Source organism: Momordica charantia (genome assembly GCF_013281855.1).
Source record: "Momordica charantia cultivar OHB3-1 chromosome 3 unlocalized genomic scaffold, Mcharantia_2.0 BLBB01000003.1, whole genome shotgun sequence".
NCBI classification, from domain to species: domain Eukaryota; kingdom Viridiplantae; phylum Streptophyta; class Magnoliopsida; order Cucurbitales; family Cucurbitaceae; genus Momordica; species Momordica charantia.
In genome coordinates, this window is record NW_028275161.1 from 20,146,140 (window position 1) to 20,171,030 (window position 24,891).

The 24,891-nt window shown below is 35.1% G+C and overlaps 5 protein-coding genes across 6 annotated transcripts; 4 read left to right on the top strand and 1 right to left on the bottom strand.

The window, feature by feature from the left end:
- The first annotated feature begins 2,986 nt into the window (after positions 1-2,986).
- Positions 2,987-8,353, top strand: ATK1 (kinesin 1). The gene is made up of 17 exons (XM_022284495.2): positions 2,987-3,236; positions 3,560-3,805; positions 3,928-4,072; positions 4,189-4,298; positions 4,405-4,524; positions 4,666-4,869; positions 5,307-5,516; positions 5,601-5,675; positions 5,791-5,937; positions 6,020-6,158; positions 6,299-6,408; positions 6,681-6,842; positions 6,929-7,149; positions 7,269-7,350; positions 7,442-7,546; positions 7,664-7,768; positions 7,905-8,353. Exons 1-17 carry the CDS (start codon positions 3,195-3,197, stop codon positions 8,082-8,084), a joined length of 2,403 nt encoding a protein of 800 aa, XP_022140187.1. The 5' UTR covers positions 2,987-3,194; the 3' UTR covers positions 8,085-8,353.
- Positions 8,354-8,983: 630 nt separating this feature from the next.
- Positions 8,984-11,176, top strand: CXXS1 (thioredoxin family protein CXXS1). Its single transcript, XM_022284145.2, has 3 exons — positions 8,984-9,362; positions 9,788-9,910; positions 10,804-11,176. The coding sequence occupies exons 1-3, from the start codon at positions 9,273-9,275 to the stop codon at positions 10,948-10,950; spliced, it is 360 nt and encodes a 119-aa protein (XP_022139837.1). The 5' UTR covers positions 8,984-9,272; the 3' UTR covers positions 10,951-11,176.
- Positions 11,177-11,328: 152 nt separating this feature from the next.
- On the top strand, positions 11,329-14,170 carry LOC111010650 (transcription factor ILR3). The gene is made up of 5 exons (XM_022284144.2): positions 11,329-11,962; positions 12,759-12,821; positions 12,988-13,050; positions 13,148-13,310; positions 13,456-14,170. The coding sequence occupies exons 1-5, from the start codon at positions 11,826-11,828 to the stop codon at positions 13,720-13,722; spliced, it is 693 nt and encodes a 230-aa protein (XP_022139836.1). The 5' UTR covers positions 11,329-11,825; the 3' UTR covers positions 13,723-14,170.
- A 195-nt stretch (positions 14,171-14,365) lies between these two features.
- On the bottom strand, positions 14,366-17,412 carry LOC111010649 (sulfite exporter TauE/SafE family protein 5). Of its 2 annotated transcripts, none has more exons than XM_022284143.2 (4): positions 16,328-17,407; positions 15,121-15,255; positions 14,857-15,009; positions 14,366-14,773 (listed from the first exon to the last, which is right to left on the bottom strand). In XM_022284143.2, the coding sequence occupies exons 1-4, from the start codon at positions 17,120-17,122 to the stop codon at positions 14,465-14,467; spliced, it is 1,392 nt and encodes a 463-aa protein (XP_022139835.1). In that variant the 5' UTR covers positions 17,123-17,407; the 3' UTR covers positions 14,366-14,464. The 2 variants fall into 2 exon arrangements, with proteins under 2 accessions (XP_022139835.1, XP_087977656.1); XM_088121530.1 differs by having other exon boundaries at positions 14,613-14,786; positions 16,328-17,412.
- Positions 17,413-23,667: 6,255 nt separating this feature from the next.
- Positions 23,668-24,835, top strand: LOC111010819 (antimicrobial ginkbilobin-2-like protein). Its single transcript, XM_022284387.2, has 2 exons — positions 23,668-24,539; positions 24,626-24,835. Exons 1-2 carry the CDS (start codon positions 23,777-23,779, stop codon positions 24,703-24,705), a joined length of 843 nt encoding a protein of 280 aa, XP_022140079.1. The 5' UTR covers positions 23,668-23,776; the 3' UTR covers positions 24,706-24,835.
- Positions 24,836-24,891: the final 56 nt, after the last annotated feature.

The window sequence follows — 24,891 nt, forward strand, 5'->3', positions numbered from 1 at the left end:
TGCTAAATTACAAAATTGTTACTTGCAATTTGATCATAATTTTAATTTGGTTTTTATAATTTTAAGTGGCAATTTAGTCTTTATGAACTCGGTTTAGCTTTAATTTAGTCCAAATGATTTTAAAAGTTTCAATTTAATTCTTATGACTTAGCAAGACTTCATAAATCATGGACTAAATTAACAAAAAATATATATATTGGCTAAGCAAAAAAACGGGAGGAGATATATAAAAATTTAAAGTGAGTAAATTACAATTTTGAACAACGCGTTGGATTTTTAATCAAACCATAAAGATTAAAATTGAAACTTTTAATATCACTGGTATTTTAGTACGTGCTTACATTCAATTTTCATTCCAAATTATATAGATGTGGGAGTATGTAGGAATGTAAAAACTTACTTTCATGTAACTCAAAAACTATATATAAATTAAATAAGATTTTTGTAGTTTTAATCTAAAATTTCCCCTTTAATTCTTATAATTAAAAGATTATACCTAAAAAGTTACCATTCAAAAATTTTCTCCTCCTGTGAAAATTTATGATTCCATCTTTGCGGACAATAAAAGAGTAAAGGCCTTGGTTATTTTTCATTTAACATTTACGGAGGAAAGGACCAATTTTCTCCTCCTGTGAAAATTTATGATTCCATCTTTGCGGACAATAAAAGAGTAAAGGCCTTGGTTATTTTTCATTTAACATTTACGGAGGAAAGGACCTCAGACCTTAAAATAAAGAAAATATAAGAAAGTTGCAGCACGAAAAGAAAGTAGTAGGATCACTCGTCTAGGAGGTCGGATTAAGCCACTTTGGCCAAGAGATCATCATCCACGGGGGCCACAAGGACGAGCTCGTCCAACTTCTTCACCCCGGCATAGACGACTTCTTCAAAGGCTACAGTGCCATCAGGGGAGATCGTCCACGACTTAACATAGGCGTGCTTGAGCTGGAATGACAACGGGGCGGGGCGGGACCGGCAGGGCCATCCCCATCCTCGCCCCCGAAAATTTGGGGGCGAGGACTCCCCGATCAAGAACCGCCCCCATTATAAATTATTTTTTTTATTTTTTTAATTAATTTTTGTTATTACTAGGATTAAAAGTGAACAAAAATGCTAAATGAGATATAATCTAGAGTTTTTTAAATAAAAATTTATAAAATTAATATATATTAATATTATTATATAAAAAATAGAAAAAATAATAAAATATTAAACGGGGAGGGGTCGGAGATGAGGACGGGACGATGAATCTTCCCCCGTTAGGGACCCTGATTGGGATCCCCTGTCAAACCGGGATTCCACGATTCGATCGGGTTGGATACCTGCGGGGATGGGATCCCGCGGGTATTTTTACCATACCTGTGCTTGAGGGAGATAATGAAGTAATAGATATGCACCTAATTAAAAAATATATAGATACCTCTCACCAATGCTTAAATGGGATGATATTCAACTACATCAAATTTATAAATAAAAAAATAAAAAATCTAGAGAGAAAGAAGGGTAAAGAAAAAAAAAAGGAAGTAAAAAATATTCGTTTTATAGTGGTAGGAAATGAAAGAATTATAAATTTTATTAGGTTCTAAAACCTCTTGTATTAACAAAATAAATATAATTAAGAGTAATAATTATTGAGTTAATTTTGGTAAGTTAAAACAAAAACTTCCATATTACATTTTATTATTAATACAATTTAATAGTTATTGAAAATTGATTGCGACTCACATGCTCTATAAATTTAACAAAATTTAAAATTTGTTAGAGAAACAAAATTGTCTAAAAATAATTTTCAAAATAAAATTTTGATTAAAATTATAATTTAAAAAGTCATGTATTTAAAAACTAAATTTTTATATATTTAAAAGATTGAGAAGGTATCTAAAAAGTTTTTTGTTTTGACTTTAATACGTCATTAATTATTTAATATAGCCAAAGCGAGCACAACTAAACAGTAATTGACATATATTTCTAATCACGAAGTTGTGAGTTTGATCCCAACACCTATATGTTGTATAAAAAAAGTTATTTAATAAAGTTTTAGTTTTTTTTAACAAGTCAATAAATGATGTTATTTGTGAGGGTGTTCACGGAGGAAGTAGAAAGCATTTTTTTTAAAGATAAAATACTTCATTAAAGAGAGGAAAGGTCCTTACTGGCAATACAAGCCAGCCAAGTAGGGATAGAAAGATCCCAACTCCGCTCTCTTGAGACATAGAAGCTTGACACGCAAGGAAATGAGCGCAGAAATTGGCCTCCTTATCTACCTTTACAAAATCGATTACACCACAAGAGACTTTTAAAGATTGTATTTCATCAACAACCCACTCGATTTTAGATGGATCGGTATCTTCTCCTCTCAAAAGCTTCACAACTTCCATCGAATTTGATTCCACTCTAATAAGAAAGGTTACAAGGGAATCGAATCCGATTACATTGGTTGGTGAGTTAGCTTTTATGAGTCGCTTTCATATAAATGAAATATAAAGTTTAGGTATTATACAGAAAATAAAAGTTAAAATTATCTAAAAAATATTTATTCCACCTGTATACTTTTATATAAAAATATATATAAAAGGCTAAATTAAAATTCTTAAAACTACACCAACCAAATTCAAACTATAGCCCAATTTTGTATTTAACCAAATTATTATAATGCTGTAACATTTCCATGTTGGATTTGACTATCTCAATGTAATGAAATAAACCACAGAGAATATGACAGTGACAACCATTTCTGGACTCCAACGGTATATATATTATATATCTATTTTAGGAAACGGTATATTATATTATATTATTTAATGAAACAACTTTACAATTAATTTAAATGGAAAGTATATTATATCACACTTATTAAAGGTAGAGAATGATTGTATTTGTTGGGCTGATGAAGCAGAATGGCCCAATATGAAAGAGCCCGGCCCAAAGTAACGTATCTATTGTGGAGCGCGTGTTCCCATGCCGCCAATTCAAATTTCAAAATCTTTTATGCCCTTTTTCCCCTCTTCGACCCGGCCACCCGAGAGAGACAAGAAACAGATCTCAACGTTCCATTTTCTCTTCATCCCAAACTCCAGAGCTACTCAACTGTTCATCTTTGGAATTTCCGGCGTCAATCGATATCTTCCGCCATCGGCCGGGAACAACCATTCAGGACTTTATCGGAGTTTGATCCATTCTGGATTTGAAGAAATATGGCATCTCGAAACCAGAATAGGCCCCCTCGCAGTCCAGCTGTAAGTCGACTCTACTCTATGTTCTTGTTCTATTTTTTTAGGATTGCAAGAAAATGAGTAAATCGAACTTCATTTCTGCACCAGTGTCTTGTAATCAAGGGTTTGTTAATTATTTGTATCATTTTTATCGCTGAACTAAGAACTAAGAGCAAGTTGGAATCAGTGGTTCCAAGGGAAACGTTCTGAATTTTTTCCTTCATGCGGTGTTTAGGTTTAAAGCTATTTCTTCTTTGGAGTTCAAAATGGTTGAGTTTTAAAGCCCTAGAATTTGATTTTGTACTGTATTACTCACGTCATGACCACTTTTTGAAACAAACATCTAGAAAAAGGATGTTCCAGACGATATTCCCTTTGACAAACGGAGGAAGATTGGAGCTGGAAGAACATTAGGGCCTGCAGCTGGTGCCCGCGGAAGACAGCCGTTTTTAGATGTTAACAGTAGGCAGGGGGTTTCTGCTAGTGATGCGTGTAGCATCGATGACTCTGAATGCGGCCCCATTGAGTTCACAAAAGAAGAGATTGATGCGTTGTTAAACGAGAAGTTAAAAGGGAAGAAATTTGATTTGAAGGTTGGATGACTAAATTATCTATGAGCAGTTTTTTTAATAATTAAACTTTCTTTTTGCGTCTTCTTGTCTTGAGTTGCTTTGTTTATGCTGTAATAAGACTTTTCCTGGCATCCATTTGTTAGGGGAAAGTTGATCAAATAACTGATCATAATAAGAGGCTCAAGCTTTGCATCAAATGGTTCCAACAAGTCGAGGAAAGTCATCTTCTTGATGAGGAAAGACTTCGAACTGCTCTAGAATCTGCTGAGAAAAAATGCTCTGACATAGGTAATTCTTCCGTGTTGATTTTCACAGGTTTCTGCTGCTGCCAAGTTTGATATACATTTTGTAAGATATTTACAAAGAGGAATGCTATATCATATTGTTCCATCTGTGTTTTCCAGAGTTGGAAATGAAAGAAAGAGTGGACGAGTTCTCTTCCACTATTTCAGTGCTAAGGAATAATGTCGCGTCTTTGGAAGAGAAATGTGCAAAAGAAGAATCTGATAAGTTGGTAGGTTTATAGATTGTTCATGCTTATTGGTTTTTTGTGTGCCGATAGATCCTTAATTTTTCCCTTCTATCTTTTTTCTCTCTTTGTTGTGTTGCCGTACATTTAGGATGCAATTGAGTGCCACAGAAGAGAGAAAGATGCCCGACTTGCAGCCGAGACTTCACAAGTTTCTCTTTCAGGCGACCTCGAGAAAGCTCTCCAAGAGAAATTAGCTGCTGAGAAGAGGGTATTATAGCTTGTATTGGAATTTAAGTGTCTTTTCATTAGTATATGTTTACAAGAATGGATATTTGCTTAGTTGATTTTTGTTGTAGTTTGATTTATGCTAATTCCGATCCTCACTCTTTGAAAATGTCAAAATATACAGCTTGCTTCTAATGAAGATTTATATAAAAGAGCTCAGGAGTACAATATTAGTCTTCAACAGTATAATAGTAAACTCCAAGCTGATCTTGATACGACTAGTGAGTCACTCAAACGAGTAGGGATGGAGAAAATGACAGTTGTGGAGAATTTAAGCACGTTAAGGGGCCACAACAAGACACTGCAGGAACAACTAAGATCTTTGAAAGTAAGATGATTCATAATCTTTGAGCAGGATAACTGTTTATTTTTTCCATGTCTTCTCCTTTTACTCTTCGAATCGGCTTGACAAGAAATTGAAGAACTTCAACGTTTGCAGGAATGGGATTTTCTTTGTCACATTGAAATTACTTGGTTGTTTCTTTTATCTGCTTACTCGTTCAGAATGTTATATGTATATGTATTCACTGATTTTTATTGGTGATAAAGCAAGTTATAAAGTTTTTTTTGTCCTTTTTCCCATAACACGGCACAAGTAATGTGGGTGCAACCTATATCCTAGTGAAGAAATTCATGCCTGTGTGCAGCTCTTTAAATTGTCTAATTTTGTATTTTGCTGCAACAATTTACACTGTCAAGAAAACAAGTGGCAGTTGCTATATATTACATGGCTGATAGAATCATGTTTTTGGTTATCTCATATAGGCTTCATTAGAGGAGGCAGTGAAACAAAAAGATACATTGACAAATGACATTAAGTGTCTTCGTGAAGAGCTACAACAAGTGAGAAATGATCGTGACCGTCTAACCAATCAGGTGCTGGCCTTGACCGCCGAAGTGGAGAAACTTAAAGAGGTCAGCGGTAAATCGTGTATTGAGTTGGATAGCCTGACAGTAAAATCAAATGCCTTAGAGGTAAATGCCATGCTTATGTTTACTCATTGAAGTTCCTGGCATCTAAAACTTTTTAGTCAATGAACTCTTTTCTTTTCCTTTCAGGAGACATGCTCTTCACAAAGGGAGCAAATACGCACGCTTGATCACCAACTAACAGCTGCAAATGAAAAATTGAAAGTAGGTGATATTTGTTCATGAATTGCTTGTTATACTGTTTTTATGGAGCAGACGTTGCCAGTCTGAATAAAATGTTTTCTTCTAATCCATAAACAATATCTTTTCTTCCACATAGATGGCAGATTTATCTGCTTTCCAAACTAGGTCAGAATATGAAGAACAGAAAAGGTATATTAGTGACTTACAAAGCCGCCTGGCAGATGCAGAGCTGCAAATTACAGAGGGAGAGAAGTTAAGAAAAAAACTTCACAACACAATACTGGTAACGTTCATGTGCTCGGTTCTTTTGGCTTTAGGTTATTAGGTGGTTGGCTTTAAATTTATTTTATTGTCTCAATGATTAGGAATTAAAAGGGAATATTCGTGTATTCTGCCGAGTACGTCCCTTGCTACCAGATGATGGTGTGGGAGCAGAAACCACGGTTATCTCCTATCCAACATCAACAGAAGCTCTTGGCCGTGGTATTGATTTGTCACAGAGTGGTATGAAGAAATTCGTGTTGTTTTGTCAATTAATTAGAATTGAACTTTTGTATATTTGAAATCAACGCATGATGTATTTCCCTTTAATCCGAGTTAACTAGAGGCTAATCATTTATTCAATGCAATTATGTTGTCAACAGGGCAGAAATATCCCTTCACGTTTGACAAAGTGTTTAATCATGAGGCTTCTCAACAGGATGTTTTTGTTGAAATATCCCAGCTGGTGCAGAGTGCCCTTGATGGCTACAAGGTAACGTTGCTTCTCTTGTTTTTGCGATTCCTTGTGAGTAGAGTGCTTCAGACTACAATGATGCATGGGTTGTTCCACCACTCGTTCCATTTTAGTTCTTCCCCCCCATATTTTTTCTAACACAAATTGCTAAGTTCATTAAAATTTAAACAAGTTAATTGAGATTCAGTCTTTTCTTTTCCTTGGGCATCTGGTTTTCCTCCGTATTTCCTGTTAGATGATGTACCACTTTTGGTGCCTTGTTTGAAATTTACCGACCCGATATTTGTCAGGTATGTATATTTGCCTATGGTCAAACCGGATCTGGCAAAACCTATACAATGATGGGAAGACCCGAAGCTTCAGAGCAAAAAGGGTTGATACCACGTTCTCTTGAACAGATATTTCAAGTTAGTCAGTCCCTTCAAGCTCAGGGTTGGAAATACAAAATGCAGGTAAACCAAAACAACTTATTTTAATCATCAGTGTTTACTTTTAATTCTAGAACCTTTATGTAATCCATTCTAAATGCTTGTTGTAGGTTTCCATGTTAGAAATATACAACGAAACCATCCGTGATTTGCTGTCAACACATCGATCAATTGGTTCTGACACAACAAGGACAGAAAATGGTGTTCTTGGTAAACAGTACACCATCAAACATGATGCAAACGGGAACACGCATGTTTCAGATCTCACCATCGTCGATGTCTGCAGTATTAGAGAGATCTCTTCACTCCTACAGCAGGCTGCCCATAGCAGGTGCATCGCTTTGAAAATGACATCTTAGAACACTGAATTTCTTTACCCTTGTAGTTTATGCGCCAAGTTGACGATAGGGTGGACAACAAAACTAAATTTGAATTGTGTTTGATTCTCAGGTCCGTAGGCAGGACCCAAATGAACGAGCAGTCATCAAGAAGTCATTTTGTATTTACACTGCGTATATCAGGCGTAAATGAGGCAGGTTTCCTTGCACAATCATGCATGCATAGTTTATTTGTAACGTTTTTATAGTATGTATATCAGCTGAAATTTTCTTTCACTTTCCCAGAGCACTGAACAACAAGTTCAGGGGGTTTTAAATCTCATCGATCTTGCTGGAAGTGAACGGCTTTCCAGGAGTGGGGCAACTGGGGATCGGTTGAAGGAAACACAGGTTCTCTTTCTCTTCCCTAGGCTCACATTCTCACACACAAATTCATGCTAACTTGCATTTTGATGCGTTTTCTCTGCGATAATTCTGCTAACTTGCATTTTTCGTGACTATCATCAGGCTATAAACAAAAGTTTGTCCTGTTTGAGTGATGTTATATTTGCCTTGGGTAAGAAGGAAGACCACGTCCCGTTTAGGAACTCCAAGCTTACGTATCTTCTCCAGGCATGTGATTTCTCTAATTCTATTTTAGCTTTTGTTACCTCTAACTTTGCATCTGTGTCTCCATCTGTGTCTCCATAATTTTCCATCTCCATTTACCATGTGACTAACGGGGTTTGTTTTCAAATGCATAATACAGCCATGTTTAGGCGGAGACTCAAAAACTTTGATGTTTGTCAATATCTCCCCTGATTCAACATCTGTGAATGAGTCGCTTTGCTCCCTTCGGTTTGCCGCCAGAGTCAATGCCTGTGAAATTGGCATCCCGAGGCGACAAACAACCATGCGACCTGCAGATTCTCGCTTGAGTTATGGCTAAAATTGGGCTGTGTACACTCGCACACAATAAATCTTATTTGTTTCACAGGGGGTTGTAGTAGTATTACTGAGTGTTGTAGATGTTTTGTTGGGATCAACTTTACTAATCTGTATTAATATCAGAGTTAGAAGTCAGGCTGTGCCCTTTTTAACATGATTTTTCATTTCTCTGTACAACAGTTTATGATTTTATGAACCTCAACATAAATATTTCTCATATTTCTAATTTCAATCCATGAAGTTGAGGCTGGAATTTTGTTGCCTCTCCAACACTATCTCACCATTCCTCGTCAGTCAATTACTGCTGCACTATTAAAGAGCAGTTTATTGAGCTACATGTTTTTAGTAAAATTTTTTGGATGAATTTCAGTCGCTTCTAAATATAACTTCGACTCTGTGTAGCTTATATGATGATGAGTCCTTTCTAAATCTTTTGGCTGAAAAAATGCTAATAAAGTTAAAAAAAGAAAAAGAAAATTTTGAATTTTCAATATCATAGTTTGAATTTACAACAACTAGAATTGAAAGAGAATAACACAAAATTGGTTATGAAACTTATTCTCAATAAAAAGATAATTCGAATTCACACCTAAATTCACAATGGACAGGTAAAAATTACATAAAAAAGAGTTTATTTTTGTATTAAAAAAACATAAAAAAGACCTTTCCTATTTTCTAATTAATTTCATTTCTATTGTATTTTATAAATGTATTTCGAAAACTACGTTGTCTTGAAAAGTAGAACAAGGAAAAAAAAACCTCGATTCACTCAAGTTAGAGTCATAGTATAACCTTGGGGGAAGCCACAGGCGACGTGAATACAAAATTTGTTCTTATATATAATTCTGCAATAATGCGATGAAACGGAGGGAAAAAAAAACTGTTAAAACTGTACAGAAAAGGACAAGCTTTTTGTCGAAAGAACGAAAAAGAAATTCAGATGAGATCAGAAGACGATGCAAATTGCAAGGGCAAGCATGCCTTCTGATACTATTTCGAAGATTGTATGTGAAGCCAGCGAAGAATCAAATCAAACAATTGGATAAGAAGAAATTAAGAGGTGGGGTCCGATTCTGAGCCAGAAAATATCTGTAGTCTTTATCTCTTCTAATCAAGCATGGAATTATTGCGATTTCATCGAAAAACCCGTTATCGATCGCTGAAGGAGTCGAAAATATTCGAGTAGGAGATGGAGCGACGACAGATGAGGGTTGTGAATATTGAATCCTTGGAATCGTGGAACTCCTACTTGACCCAACCCACTCATCAGGATTCTCTCGTATGTTTCCTTCTTCAAGCTCATTTCCGTGCTAAAATTTGCTTTCCATCGATGTTTGCTCTAGAGATTTTTTTCAATATTCTTCGAATGTGTTGTTCATTTGCGAATATATTTGATGGATGCTTTTCTGGTTTCCGTTTGCGCTCTCAATTCAAATTCATCAAACTAAAAAATGTTTGATATGAATGATTACGATATTCCAGATGGGTTGCCTGTATGTGCAGCCCCCATTGAAGTTTTCTCCTGCAAAAGTAATTTTACCCTCTTGTTCGTATTGAAATTGAGGAATAGTTCAGATTGGGTGAAATTGGTTATAAGGTATAATGAAAGATTTGCTTTATTTTGATGGGAAATTTGGTTTCTAGTTCGTTCTCATCAACAAATATAAGTTCCAAGTTTTCATTTGTCTGTTTGATTTTTTGTAGATTGTCGTGCACTTCACTGCTTCTTGGTGCATGCCTTCAGTAGCTATGAATCCATTCTTTGAAGAACTGGCTTTTAACTACCCAGATGTTCTGTTTCTCACAGTCGATGTTGATGAAGTTAAGGTAACAAGACTAATTCCAATCTCCAAAACCACGATAAGTGTGTATTGCAACTTTTGAAGAATTTGGCACATTATGCTGAAAAACAGATGCTGTTGTTACCCATGTCTAGGAACTTATCCGCTTTACAGACTCCTCATGCTTTCAATTTACTTCTCTAAGTGACGCAAACTACAAATCGTTGTCATCATAAGATCATTGTGTTAAGCAACCAACGAGGTAGGAGGTCATTTGTGGTTGCAAATGTTTATGGTAAAATTTCTGAGTTCTTAAGAACGGAGATGGGTTGTCATCAAACTGGATGAAATTATTTCTGAAATTTTTCTGAACCGTGGATTTGAGGAGAAACAGTTGCACATGTTAGCAAACCAAGAGATGAGGCATTAGTCAGACTAGACCAGAAAGTTCTCTGTTTTTTAGTTTCCAGTCCCTAGATTCTGAGTGTTTAATAGCACCTTTATAACATAGGGTTTATAAGGTAGATAAGCAAGCAGTTGGGCTTGTTAGCCTTTGATGTAAACCAAATGAGAGAGACTTTTATGGATTGAAAAAACTACCCAACAAATGAAGACCGCAGCCCCTTTTATAGAAGAGGGCTAAAGATATTTAACAAGAATTAACTAATAACAGCCAACCAACTAACTAAAAACAGTCAACCAACTAACTAATAACAACTAACCAACTAACTTCAACCTTTAACTAATAACTAGTAAAACTAATGGGTTGGTAATTACATCAACCATACCCATTTCAACAACATCTACTCTGAATACTGTTGATAATCATCAAAGTCTTAAAAAAGAGAATCATATTATATAAGTAATGGATGGTACGACAAATTATCGTCCCTGACCGACAGCAGAGAGATTATTTTTGGCTTGAATTTTTTATGCTAGGACGTGGCTGCTAAACTGGAGATAAAGGCAATGCCAACTTTCTTGCTGATGAAGAATGGGATTCAGATTGACAAGCTTGTGGGTGCAAATCCTGAAGAGACAAGGAAACGGATAGATGCATATGTTGAGACCATACATGCTGCTTAATGTAATAACATCTTTATGGTGTTGTCTGTAATATATATATATATATATATATATATATATATGGCTGTGGTTTTGGCATCTACTGAAAGACAAGTTGCAAGACTGGCTCTTGTTTATGTGGTTTCAGTCTCTCAGATCATGTAAATTCAAGTTTTAAAACTGTTCTTCATTCTCTGTTTAATTTTGTTTCATTTTCTATGCAAATGGATTCTGGTTTTTGGTGTCAGGTTATTTGAGAATCTTAAAAATACATTACAGATTTAACCATAGTTAAGTTATTGAAGTCCGTGAAAGACTCAGAGAGAATAGGTTGGCCCGACGCTCACAGATGTAAACAAATATATATAGATTTCTGTATGGGTTGTTGAGTACACACGAGAAGAGTGTTTGATGTAATTTTTTTAGTACATTAAATGTGGAGATGGAGAATTAAACCTCGGTTTGAATGCCTTAACCGTATGCTCATGTTGGCGTGTTAGTTGTGAATTTGGTGTGGGAGTTGGAATCTATTCGAACGGTTTAAAATCCAAAGTTAGAAAGCGAATAGGGGAGGGTGGGCCTTAACATGGGATGCATCACAAATATTGCAAATCGCAGTCTTTACTTTTTCTTGTGGTGGTAGCGGTAGTGGACCAGTTGCAGTATTTGATTCGTCTCCGATTTTCCCTTCCCATTCTTTTCCCTTATTCCCCTTTTCATCTCTACAGATTTGCCATCGCTTCCTTTCACCATCTCCGCCATTCAACCAAACCAATTCCAATTCCTTCTTCCGCAATGCATATATTCTAGCATTCGCCACGGAACACGGCGCTTCGTCGCGCCCTGTAATCTAAAATACTTGTACCCGGATTTCGAATTCCGGAAATTCATCAGAGATGGGCTCGCCTGAAGATACGGATTGGGTTTTCGATTACGGTGTTATAGAGGACATTCCTGTCCCCGGCGGTGACCTCCCCTCGCTTGATCCTCCTGCTTTCACTTTGCCTTCTCGTGATTTTACTCCCTCCTTCAGGTTCTTGTTCTTTGCCCCTTGTTAGTTTTCTAATAGTTAACGAATCAAGCTGCATTTATCTTTTTTTGAATTTCTTTTTGGTTGTGTATCTGGGGACTGTAAGTTGTTGAAATGAACGGGTTGAGTTGTGCTTGTGTTTTGGCCAGGCAATTCAAACCGTGTAGTTGTTTCATCGAGCAAAATACTTGATTTTCTTTATCAGGATGTCATATTTGACATTTTCACCTGTAAGACGACAGTGGTCTCTGCTGAGGTTCATAATGTTTAATAGAGTTTGAACTTTGAGGCATCACCGTATAGGTTTTTCTCATGTGGGAACTCTGTGTTCTAATTACTATTGTGAGAGTGTATTAAATAAGTTATTTTAAACATAGCCATCAGTTTAAGTTTTTAGATCTATTAACAAGTGAACATGGCATCAAGAGTAAGAAACTCTTGAATTCTTACTTCTTCAACGTCTCTTTCTTCTCTGTTTTATGTTAATAGTTTGTGCTCGTGGATTATATCAATATAATTTTTTAGATTTACTAGCAATTTAGCATATGCTATAAGAGTTGGAGGTTTTGATTCAAATTTCTGCCAAATTATTTTCTCTCAATTTCATATTGACAATAATCCATGTGTTAGACTTTATGCTAATATTAGAGCCTATCCATGAGGAGAATCTTGGAACGTATTAATGATTTTATATATCGCAACCAATGACTTAAAGCTTTACTCTGTTTCTCTGTTCTTTTATGTGACAGAGATGATACATTTTATTCAGGAACTCATTCTTCTTTTGTTAGAGTTTCAGGACAGACTTTGAGGAACCACATAGAAAGCCAGATGATATAAATGAAACGGGGTCCAGGAAAAGGTAAGCAGTTGTTGAGTTACACCTTGAATTATTTTAAGTTACAATATCTGCAGTATGAGGAGGATTAGCATCGTTCATTATGTTAAACTTCTAAAGATTTAGAACTCAAATTTAGCGTATTAGATATGCCCTTAACAGAGCATGGAAATTTTCTTACTGTTGACAGGATGAGCTCTGGAGGGTCCAAAGCACATAAAGAGAAACTGCGGAGGGATAGGCTAAATGACAGGCATTAAATAATGCTCTAAATTTTGTTACATTCATCATTTTCTCGTTCCCGTCTCCGCTCCTCCCCCCACCTCATATTTTCTCTTTGCTCATTAAAGGTTTCTGGAACTGAATTCCATCGTCAATCATGGAAGGCCTCCCAAAATTGACAAGTCTACTCTTTTGGGTGATGCAGTTCGGATGATCATACAGTTACGGGACGAGGCTCAGAAGCTGAAGGAGTCTAATGAAACTTTTTTGGTGAAGATTAATGAAATCAAGGTGCATCTGGCTTGTCTATCATTATTAAGTTTCTAATTCCTACATTGGTTTTTTAAATAATGTGGTTTGCATTGTACTTGTGATGTTTGGTTCGATCTTCCATTGATATTTGAGTTATTTTCTGAGTAAAGCTTTCTTTGTGTAGGCTGAAAAGAATGAACTTCGAGATGAGAAACTGAGGCTGAAAGAAGCAAAAGACAACCTCGAACAAAAAATGAAGGCGTTCAATCCTCAACCAGCTTTCCTGCCTCACCCTCCTGCAATTCCCGCTGCATTTTCTGCCACAAACCAGGCCGTTGGGGGCAAGTTGGTACCTGTGATTGGATATCCTGGAGTATCCATGTGGCAGTTTATGCCTCCGGGTGCCATCGATACCTCGCAAGACCACATTCTCCGGCCGCCAGTCGCCTAAGTTGGCCAATTTCTTCCATTCACCGGCTTTGCTTGAGACATGAGGCTTCCTACGTTGATTTTGCTGAAGACTGATCCAGTTTTGTTGTCTGTTAAGTTTTCAAGATTGGATTGGTTGAGTATCTGTTTTGTGGGAGAAGTTCCTGCTGGTCAAAATCAATGATGGTCTAGTGAGAAAACAGTATTCACCAATTCTGGTAATCTTACCTCATTCTTCTTCTTCAGTGAAAGGGATCTCGTTATTGTCTTTTTATGAAGGAAATCTCTCTTTTATAAAAGAACAAATATACTCTCCAGTGGTCAAATCTGGCGGGCATGCCATGCATGAGATGAACTTCTTCTATGTCCTTCATGACGAACAATGGAAGAAGTTTGGTTTTTGCCTTTCAGAACGAACTGAGAAATGAAAAAGAGAAGGGAGAGAGATAGTAGATAAAGAAAAGAGAAGGGAGAGAGATAGTAGATAAAGAAAAGAGATGGATAAAAAAGAGCCACTTGGTTGAATGTTGAAATTCCTATTGACCTATTTCTGTTGTGTGTTAAGTTTCCAGATTGAATTGACTGAGTGTCGAAATTGCTATTGACATGCCCATAAACTGATATTTAAGTTCGAATTATGCCTAAGCAATTTTAAAGATGAGGAAAGATTCAAATTTTTGTGTAAAAGCATTCTCCTTTACTTTCATAGTAATTCTCTGTAATCACAAGAACTTACAAAGCCCGCATCATAAAGAAAAATTGTTTCAACAAGGTGATTTAAATCCCATAGGATTTCCAGCAGTGTAGTCCCTTAAAACATTAAGGGCACCGAATGTGGTCATCAAAACAGTACTCAAAGCCATCACTATACTAACTGAGAAGATGATGAGAGACGCCCTTCCATAGTCGCGAATTGCCTTCTGCACCACCACCAACCCGAGCATAGAGGCGACGAAGCAGATGAGGGCGAATCCGACTGCAACTTCAGCATGCTCCATCCCCAGCAGCAAATACTGGCAAGCTGACATAGTAGCCGAGAAGAATACCATGAAAGAGCAAGTTGCAGCAGTTACCTGTGTTCAGATTCTGTACATATGAGCAGAATGGGCAGATGGTAATAAAAGCAGTGATGAGTTGAAAAGATAAAAGGACTTGCCTCAGGAACTATTCCAACTTGAAGAAGGAAAGGGCTTATAAGCATCCCACCACCAATTCCAAACATGCCACCCAAAATCCCAGCTAAAAGTGCCATTAATGGGAATATCAGTTTCTTTGATGGTTCAACTGCCGGCCGTTCTTCTTCCAATTCCTTTACAATAAACAGAAGACAACATTAGTTTTTTCCTTTTGGAACATCTGACAACATTAAATATGCTGTGGCAACCAAATATGAGAGAACTAGTAGTTTCTTTCTTTGTACCTTCTGGGGGGAGTTTTCGGGTTGAGGGCTATTCTGTTTGTGAAGGATCCAGAGAGTGAAACCAATGGCCACAGGAACTTGGAGCGAAGAGAGAATCCAGTAAGCCGTTCCACATGTTTCTATTGGTATAAGACTCTGCACAAACAAGAAGTTACATACGCCAGTTCTGTTTTTTTACACACAGACTTGACTTTGCAAGAACAAAAACAAAATCGGTGTACTGAATTCTAGAGTTATTTCTTAAGTATTTTTTTTTTTTTTTTTTTTGACAATTGGGAGTTGGAGCTTTGCTCCCCGTACCCAAGAGCACCCAACCCGCCTCAAAGCTCATACTCGGGAGACATCCAGTAATTTTAGTATTAAGCTCACTAGAAATTCGAACTTGAGACCTCTAAACCAATATAACTAAGAGATCCTGAGCCTTTAGAAATACTTTTCTTAAATATTCTAAGAAATCACTTAAAGAATCTATAGAAAAGTCATCTCAAATTCACTTTAAATATTAGTAGGACAACTAAAGGTATGTGGTAGCGGTTTTTCTTAAAGCCAATGTATCAAATAAGATCCGAGAATATGAAGTTTGTGGATGGAATCAAAAGCTACCAAGAGGAGTCCATGGGACCAAGGGAGTGGCAGAGGTATAATATGCCCCAGGAAAAAATTGGTCCCATGACTAAGTCAAAATAGCAAATTATTAATTCACAGCTTGGCATTATGAAGTCAAGAATCATGTCACCATAAAAGAATCATATTTAATTTCACCATGTCAGACAAATTTGGAAGTCCATTTTCTATAGTGAAAAAGGGGAGGGTTTTCTTATCTCTTTCAAGAGTCATTGAAAAGTCATCTAATATTTTGCTTTATGAAGATATGCTATAAACAATTAAATTATTATGATTATATCCGCACAGATCAACATCAATATGACACTTTATCATTAACATACTATTAAATGAATATACAACTATTTTGTATCAAATTGTCACATCCACATTTCACAGTACATGGAGGCTTAGTTTAAAGTTAATGGTGTTATTCAATATATACTCTTAACAACAATCAAGAACATATCAAGATAACTTCTATATATATACTTTTTATAAACATCAAACACTCTGATATAGAAATTCCCTAATGATGAACAGTTATGATCTAATAAGACACAGAATCAAATGATAAGTAATGTCAAATAGCTTGAATCCTTACCCGTCCATAGCGGTTGCCACGAAGAAGATAGATAAGATAGAAAGAAAACCAGACAAGAATCAAGACCCCCAATTTCATCAAAGGAAGTCTCAATTTTCGATTCTCTTGTGTGTCGATCAGAGGATCATCTAAAGCCTTTGCTCCATGTTCGTCCCCTGTTCCATCTTCCAACTTCTCACACCCATTACTCCTCAGCACTTGTGTTTCCAGTTTCCAATACAGCATCCCACTTTTGCAAGTTTTCAAGGTCGACCAAGCTAGAAAAATGGCAAACAGAATAGTAATCACCCATTCAGGAAACGCAAGGTTGCAGATAACTCCAATACTAACTCCTAACAACATGCAGGGTTGAGTCAGAAGCGCAATATCGAAATTAATCAAATTCTTGCCCCCGGACTTGGATTTTTTGGAGCAGAAACTGCTAAACACATTCGCAACCGACCCTCCGGTGACCATAAAAGCCGAGAGGCTAGAGGCTGTTTTGAGGTCCGCGCCGGCCACAATGGTCAAAATAGGTATATAAAGCCCCCCGCCGCCAATCCCGCCTGCGCTGGATAGAGAGGCGGCGATGAAGGACAGAACTCCGGCAACTAAAACGGGAGGCGAAATCAGAAGGTGGGTCTGATCATGGTGGAATCGAGCTTGGTGGGTGGTTAGCCATTGTTGGGTTGTGTTGAGAAATCGGTCGATCGCTGTGAAATCCGAGAAGGGTTTGGTTTGAAAAGCTTGAGAAACATTAATGGCGAGCGATAGGACCAAAAAGGCAATGGCAAGTTGTTGCGTATTGTTCTTCATTGTGTTGCAGCCAATTGTGAGAAGATCAGTATATTAAGGGCGCTTTATATATAAAGACAAAGACGGGCGGAACTCCAGAGTGTTCCTCGCAATTTCCTGCACAGAGACGAAAGAACAAAGAAGAAAGATTGAATGGAATATTGGAAGTTGGAGGATTAGAGAAGCAGTGTGTAGCCCATTTTAAAGGTAGCTTTCGGGCTTTATATATAAGAGAAAAAAAATAAAAAATCTTCTCATCCTTCTAAGAAACGGATTAGGAAATCTTTCTCGAGCATATGAGGGTTCCCTGATTAGATTAGATAATTAACTGTTTGTCAGTTTGAAAGAGATTTTGAACAATTTGAACATGTTTTTGTCTAGATTTATATTTGCAAGTTTATATTTTATTATTATTATTATTATTTACTTCATATTTGCAAGTTTATATTAAGTTTAGAGAAAAGTTGAGAATATCAATATATTTTATAACAACTAATATTTAAAAGGAAAATGATAGTGGACAAAAAAAAAATCTTTTATGTATTTCAAAATATTTCATTTATTTTTAAATTTTGTAAAATATAGTTCAAATTTTAACTTATATCAGATGTATATCACATATATATCATTTAGGTAAAGTTGTTATTTGTTTAAAATAAAAATACTATATTTGAAAAAAATAAAAGTAATAATAGATCTTAGAAACTTAAATCAATTAGATTTTATAATTGATTTAATTCAAAAAAATAATAAATTAATTATATAAACATAAAATAATAATCATTTGAATTTAAATTTAAAATAAATATAAATAATAATTAAATTTTTGACAAACTCAGCTTTCTTAAATCCAAGCTAACTTTTCCGAAATTGAAACTATACACCCTAATTAGGCAATGAGAGTTTATGCGTATGATAAATGGAATCTTGTGTGCATCTCGAAGGATTAATATTTTTTTTATTAAATCTTATCTGACACGTTTAAAGTCCTTTAATTGATCTTGTTTTAGAGTATATTTTATGGAAAAAAGTAATGATTGTTTTTACGTAATTAAAAACAAAGCAATGATTGATGTGAATTATTTGAATAATTCATTTACATTTTTTTTAATAAAAGGAGGTGATTAAATTTTTAAAAGAATTATATTTAATGAATAGATCATTTAATTTATGTCTAGGATATAAATTACATCAAATTAGAAAAGAAAAATAAAAAAAATGCATTCCCTGCAGTCCATGATAAACTGATTTTTTCTTTTTTGATAAAAGAAAACACAGAAAAGAAATACAAATTAAACATTAGGGAGTTGTAAAAGAAGAAGGTTGAACAACCACGATAGCATATCTCCGTCTTCTCCACGCTTCCAAAGGACAAAATCTTCTCCATCTTTGGCTCTCTTTGCAATCTCATGAGCCATCAGATTCAAATCTCTCGATGCATGTTGGATCGACACAGTATTTGCAGTCAAAACCAACTGAACGCCATCTTTAATGACCCATTAATATATCTGTATTCTAAAAAAATATAACCATTTTTCAGTATAAGTTGTATTAACATGCACGCGGGACAAAGATTTGTATTAAATTTGTAATAATTAATCCGAACATTACTCAATTGATTAAAATATTATAACTTCGTCCAAAAACAGGCGCATAAATATATATATTTTTAAGAAAATACAAGATGACATGTCACCTTCCACTAGCCTCACAATCTTCCTGCCAATTTGGCCGTTTTTGCTTGTTCGCGTGATTAGATGATCTGTTTCACCACAAAAATTGGATCCACAGAAAACCAATTAGCAATTTCTTTGATCTCTCCCACTCAATTTTTGCTATATTCGTATATTGCGACGTTTGTGTTTAGTTTTAGTTTAGGTCTGGGTCCATTTAATTCTCCACTACCAACTCTCCTAATTCTTCTAATTTCTGTGGCCAAATCTTGGACTACCTTTAAATTAATTATGTGATCTATGTTCCATTCTTGGTATAGTTAAACAGGTTAAAATATATATCATAGATTAAAAAATTAAAATATACAAAAGTTCCTATAGCCCAGGTTGATTTGGTGAAAGAAAGGAAAATTGGAAATAGAAATAGAAAGAAGAATGTGATTATGATTATATGAAACTTAGGTTGGAACTAAAAAAGAGAAAAAGAAGCCTAAATAGTAAATTCCCATTTGAAGTGGATGAAAAAGTGGGGCAGTAGTGTACACAGTGTCTGTGGTGGTGGAAATGGAAAGCCATCTCAGCCACGTGATTCTCCACTGCATAATAATACACGTGTCCAATCCAAACTCTGTCTCTCTCTCTAGTTTCTTTTTGTTGTCTTCTTTTTCCCTTCAATTAGCATCATGCAAATTGCAAACTTTATTTTCAGACCTTGTCCACAAGTAAAAGTAACAGTGGAATGGAATTCATCTCTAATAGCACAAATTGGTATCTTAGGTTTTGATACCCATCCTACACATCATTATAGCCAACGAGTAATGAACAAAAAAACCAAGTAAAATTAGCTTTTCCTTACCAACATTGAAAAGCCTTTCGCTTTTAGTTTCACCCAAAAAGTCTCGTACTAATATAGATATTATTTCCATATTTATATATCCATGATCTTCATCTTATTTAATCAATACGAAACTTTGACTGTATTTCCAACTATTACTTTATATGGAAAGTGGAGTGAGCAGTAAAGTTTGTAGCATTCGTCCACCACCGCGTGAAAAAGGGTTACATTTTTTCCACCTCACTCAAAAGAATGTATATTTTATTGTTTGATGATCATGATATGCATTTTTTCTGGGATCGCAGTGCATTATTTAATAATTCTTTTCTTGTGATCTTATCTTAATCTGAAACTCGATTTTGCATTGTGATTATTTTACTGAAAGAAAATGGCTATCCAGTTGGAGCACAAGAACAACTCATCCTATATATCTTTCATCTTTTTTTTTTTTTTTTTGGATTCGTTAGATAAAATCAAATCCCATTAATTCAATGACAAAACATTCCAACAAGGATACAGTAATTTTCTCAAACAAAAAAAAAAAAAGGATACAGTAATAAATATCTCACATCCATATGTACATGAATATCCATTTGGCACTGTCTAAATAATAACTTCAAATAATATTAATCATATTGTCTCACTCCTCAATGTTTATTATTTTTCCATCACTTCTATTCATTAAAATATGTATATTTAAATTGTTCTTTCTCGATTGGCCTTTTCTCTGATGTGTTTATATTCCCTTTTCAATACATTACTTAATTAGAGAACTTTAACTTTACCTATACTCGTTGAAATTATTACTTTATCTTAATCCTATCCACTTAAGATTTTTTTTTATTTAATACAATTTGCATGGCAACTACCTCAAATTTTCACAATACTATATCTTTTTTTAGTTCTCAAATTGTAATAAATACGGCTCTATTTCATTACTTTTTATTTTCTGTTTTTTAAATAAAATAAACTCATTTCTTTTCCTATTCATTGTTTATTTATTATTATTTTGAAGTCTTAACCAAATTCTAGAAGTCAATTTTTTTCTTTCAAGATATCTCCTTTTATCTTTTTAAAGTACTTATGTTATTATTTTAAAAAGAGATTACAAAATAATGAAAGGGACATACTTTAAAAAAACCATCAAAGCAAAAATATTATCAATCAAGATTGTATGAGATAATTAACCATCTTAGAGTAAATTTGGCATTAGCAAATAACTATAGTTTATATATATATATATATATATATATATATGCATATTACTATACTAGGGAGTAACAAGGGATAGGCCACAGCCAGACATATTGTAGTTTTTTTTAAATGTATTTGTTTGACTATAATTTTTAGCATATGAAGAGAATGACATCATTTGATAACAAATTAAATTTGAATTTTTGAAGAAGAGAGTTAGGAATATGTCCTTGTAATCCACTGACATACCTACCAAGCTGAATGGCTATATAGATCCTAAGAAAAAAATTATAAAAAGAAGATAAAATAAAATTTAGTACACTAGTTCAATTTGACATTTTATTATCATTATTATTTTACATTAATGTGATCAATATGAGATATTATTGTGAATTGGATGTCACGTGTACTTTATTGTTTTTTCCTCGTCTTTCTATGCAATATTTATCTACATCATAACGACAAAAGTGATATCTTTGAATGTCCGAGCTAGTTTATATCGACTAATTACGGAACAACTACTTAATCCTACTAGATTTGGTTGCAAAGGAATTACTTAGGAGATTAATTCTTAGATAGGTTGGCCATCATCAATATTAAACTCATTTCTCCTAAACCTTTTGATTTACCTTGCTCATTTGGACCCATAAATCAACTCATGATGGTTGATTTAGTGAGTTAACCTTGTAATAATTTTGAAATTTCATTTTTAATTTAGCAACTTCTTTCCTCGTGAAATTTAGAATCCCACCCAGATGTAAAATTAACCAAATTTGAAATCAAATTAATTGTTTTTAATACATTTTCAAAATCGGGAGAAATTATTAAAGGAGGTCGTCACAATTTAGTTGACAATTTTAGATCATTAAATTTATGAGGGAGAAATCACAAGAATATCTCGAATCCGTATCCAACATTAATTAAAGGACTTGAAGATTTTGGAATATGTATCCAACTTATTAAGTGCAGCAATATTGAGGCGACTTGATTTAATAATTTTTCCCTCAACCATCTTACTTTTTTAATTGTAGGAACTATTTTCTCTCTTCAACTTTCTTTTTTTGGTTGTTGACTTGTTTGAAAGTTTTATATATTTTCTTAGTTAAATATGTCAATTATGTGTGTTGGAGATGATTTTTCATCCGCCACCGACATGCTCAATAATGATGAGTCAACATAATGACTCATACATGAACAAACGATAGCTTGGACCTTCGAAGAGGTCGAGGTGAACTACCAGAAACAGTGAGATCCATGCTTCATGCCAAGCTAACCATAGTCTCATTTGTCGACCATATGAGATATCAATCAAGCCGCAGACTTCAGTCATTTGAGTTGTCAGTCTAATCAATCTATGTTAATTTCTACAGGCGCAAACTCTAACTGAATCCATGACAACAGGTTGCGATTCTCGGGGCTATTAGAACCTTTGGAAGCCTTGTTGGAGGTCATGTCGGAAACCCAACCTATAAATAGAGACCTCCCGCCTCATTTTTAGGTATATGCAAAACTATATTCTCTTGAGTATAGATCGGCCAACTACTAACTTGAGTGTCGGAGTGCGAACTCTGTTTTGCATATCCTTTACTTACACTCACTTTAGCTTGTTAAGAAAGTCAGTTCGTCACTACCGACCTTCGTAAACTTAATCAATTTCTTGATCAAACAAAACATTAATGTTATACTTTGTTGTCACTTAGAAGACATTTTCTTAATATATGTACAAATGAGACAATGTCATGTATATGTTGGGCTTGTAAGGAGTGCAAACAAAGTTCTACATTGGTTATGGAAATGAATGATCATAGACATATAAGAGGGGACAATTATCTCCATTAATATGAGGTCTTTTGGATGGAATCAAAAGCAAAGTCGTGGGAGCTTAACACTATATATATTTTGAATATAACAACACTCTAGGTGGAGATTCAAACTTGGATAAGTGTTTTAACCCGCTGCCAAAAAAAAAAAAAAATAAACAGGGAGAAAGGTTAGTTCTTGACACCTACATATTCATAAATATACAGTTCATTATCTCTGTAAGAATAAAAAGACCAAGTGGAGAAAGAAAAGGGAATACACCAAAAATAATTGCCTGTCCCTTTCTACTTCTTTTCCATGGTGTGATATTAAAGCTTATCCATTTGATATCATTCTGTAATTAAACCCATCATTATTTATTCTACTCTCACCTCATCTCCTTGCCCTGAAATGATTACATGGATTATAGCAAAAAGGAGAAAAAAAAAATGAAAACTTGATTAGAAATGGCCTGTCTTCCTTTTTACTATGATATTTCTTTACCCTACTCAAAAGTTTAGGTAGATTATCATAAAAGTGATTATTATTATGTCTAATTCGTTAAATTACTATGCTCATATTCTCGTCCAACATCATCAATATTAATTGGGGAGGAAATAATCAAAGACCTCGTGCTATGGTATTTGGTATTATGTATACTTTTGAATTATCTAAATTTAATCTTTTATTCATGCTTAGGGATGAGATGTGTTTTGCTTCAGAAAATAAAAAAGAATGAATGAGATGTGTTTGATTTTTTCTTATGGCAGGATAATTCTAAGTTATGAATCAAACCCTGTAAGCAGGGCTGTAAAATTGAAATGGAAACGTGTGTTTAGTTTCAGTTCTCTTTTTATCAGTCAACGAAAATCTAAAGCAATTGAGCTTATTGATCTTGCCTCCTGAAAAAATGTAGAGGCCACCATCGTTTGCCAAAATTGGGATGAAATTGGAGTTGACTTTTAAGCAAGTTGCTTTTTAATTATTATCAATCCCAGCCATCAGAGAAATGCAGTTGACTTTTGTGCACAAAGAACAACTGAGAAAATAAAAAAGGCCATGACTTTATTGTTGTTATGAGTGTTCTTAAGCAGGTACTAAAGCTTCAACTCCATTTCAAATTCAAGCCAGCTCCCACTCCTTTAAAGAACAAATTTTTACCATCCGAATGAAATGGAAGCATTCAAATTCATATCAATGTTGTTTCTGTTTGCAACTCTACTGTTAATAATATTTGGCTCTTGCTTTTGCTGCGCTGATATCAACATGGATTCTGACAAACAGTGTTCGAAATCCGATAGCTCCACAGCTGAGAACAATTTCCAGACTAATCTGAAGAACCTTCTGGATTCTCTCACCCAAAATGGGCCTCTTCTAAATGGCTTCTACACCACCTCCGCCGGAGACAGATCCGACCAAATCTTCGGTCTTGTACAATGTAGAGGCGACATTTCTCCAGACAACTGTGGTAGCTGCATCAAGAACTCCTCTGATTTTGCCCTGTCTTATTGCCCTGAAAGCAGAGAGGTTGTGCTGTGGTTTACATGGTGTTTTCTTCGGTATTCCACTGAAAACTTCATTGGGGTTTTGGGTCTAACTTCTGTGGCACTTTCAAATGACACCAATTATGATGACCCATCTGTGGTTTCAAATGGGCTCTCTCTGATGAGTGGTTTGGCTTCCTCTGCCCCAAATCAGCGCCTGATGTTTCAAACTGCTGTGTTGAATGCTGGGCAGAGAGGGAAGAGATATGGGATGGCTCAGTGTACTAGAGATATCAGTGCGAGTGATTGTGCTCAGTGCCTCAACTCTCAACTAGAAACCTTCAGGACAACCATTGGAAGTAAGAAAGATTGGGAAATATATGGATTCAATTGCTTTATGTGGTATCATGATCATCAGTTTTACTTCAACTACAGTGTTTCAACTAGTGCAGGTGAGTTCAGAGTTTGTTCTTCATGGCTTTTTCTTGCTTTGGATTGGCAAGTACGCAATTTTTAAAGCATTTCTTTTGCAATGCAGGTGGAAGATGCCTTTTTTCTGAAGGTGGCAGAACAGTTTGCATATCAATTACAGTGCTGATGCTTTTGATGATTCTCTAGCAGCTGAAAGTTGGCACATTTTTTTCTCTACTCCTTGGCTTGGTCTTTGTTCTTTTGCATTCTTCATTATAGATCCTACTTGTATTTAACTTGTAAAGCTAACCAAAGTCAGAAGTTTCTTTCATTTCTTTTGGTCATTTTCTGTCTTTCTGGATTGGTCTTGGCTACTGCGTTCCATTGTTTTGG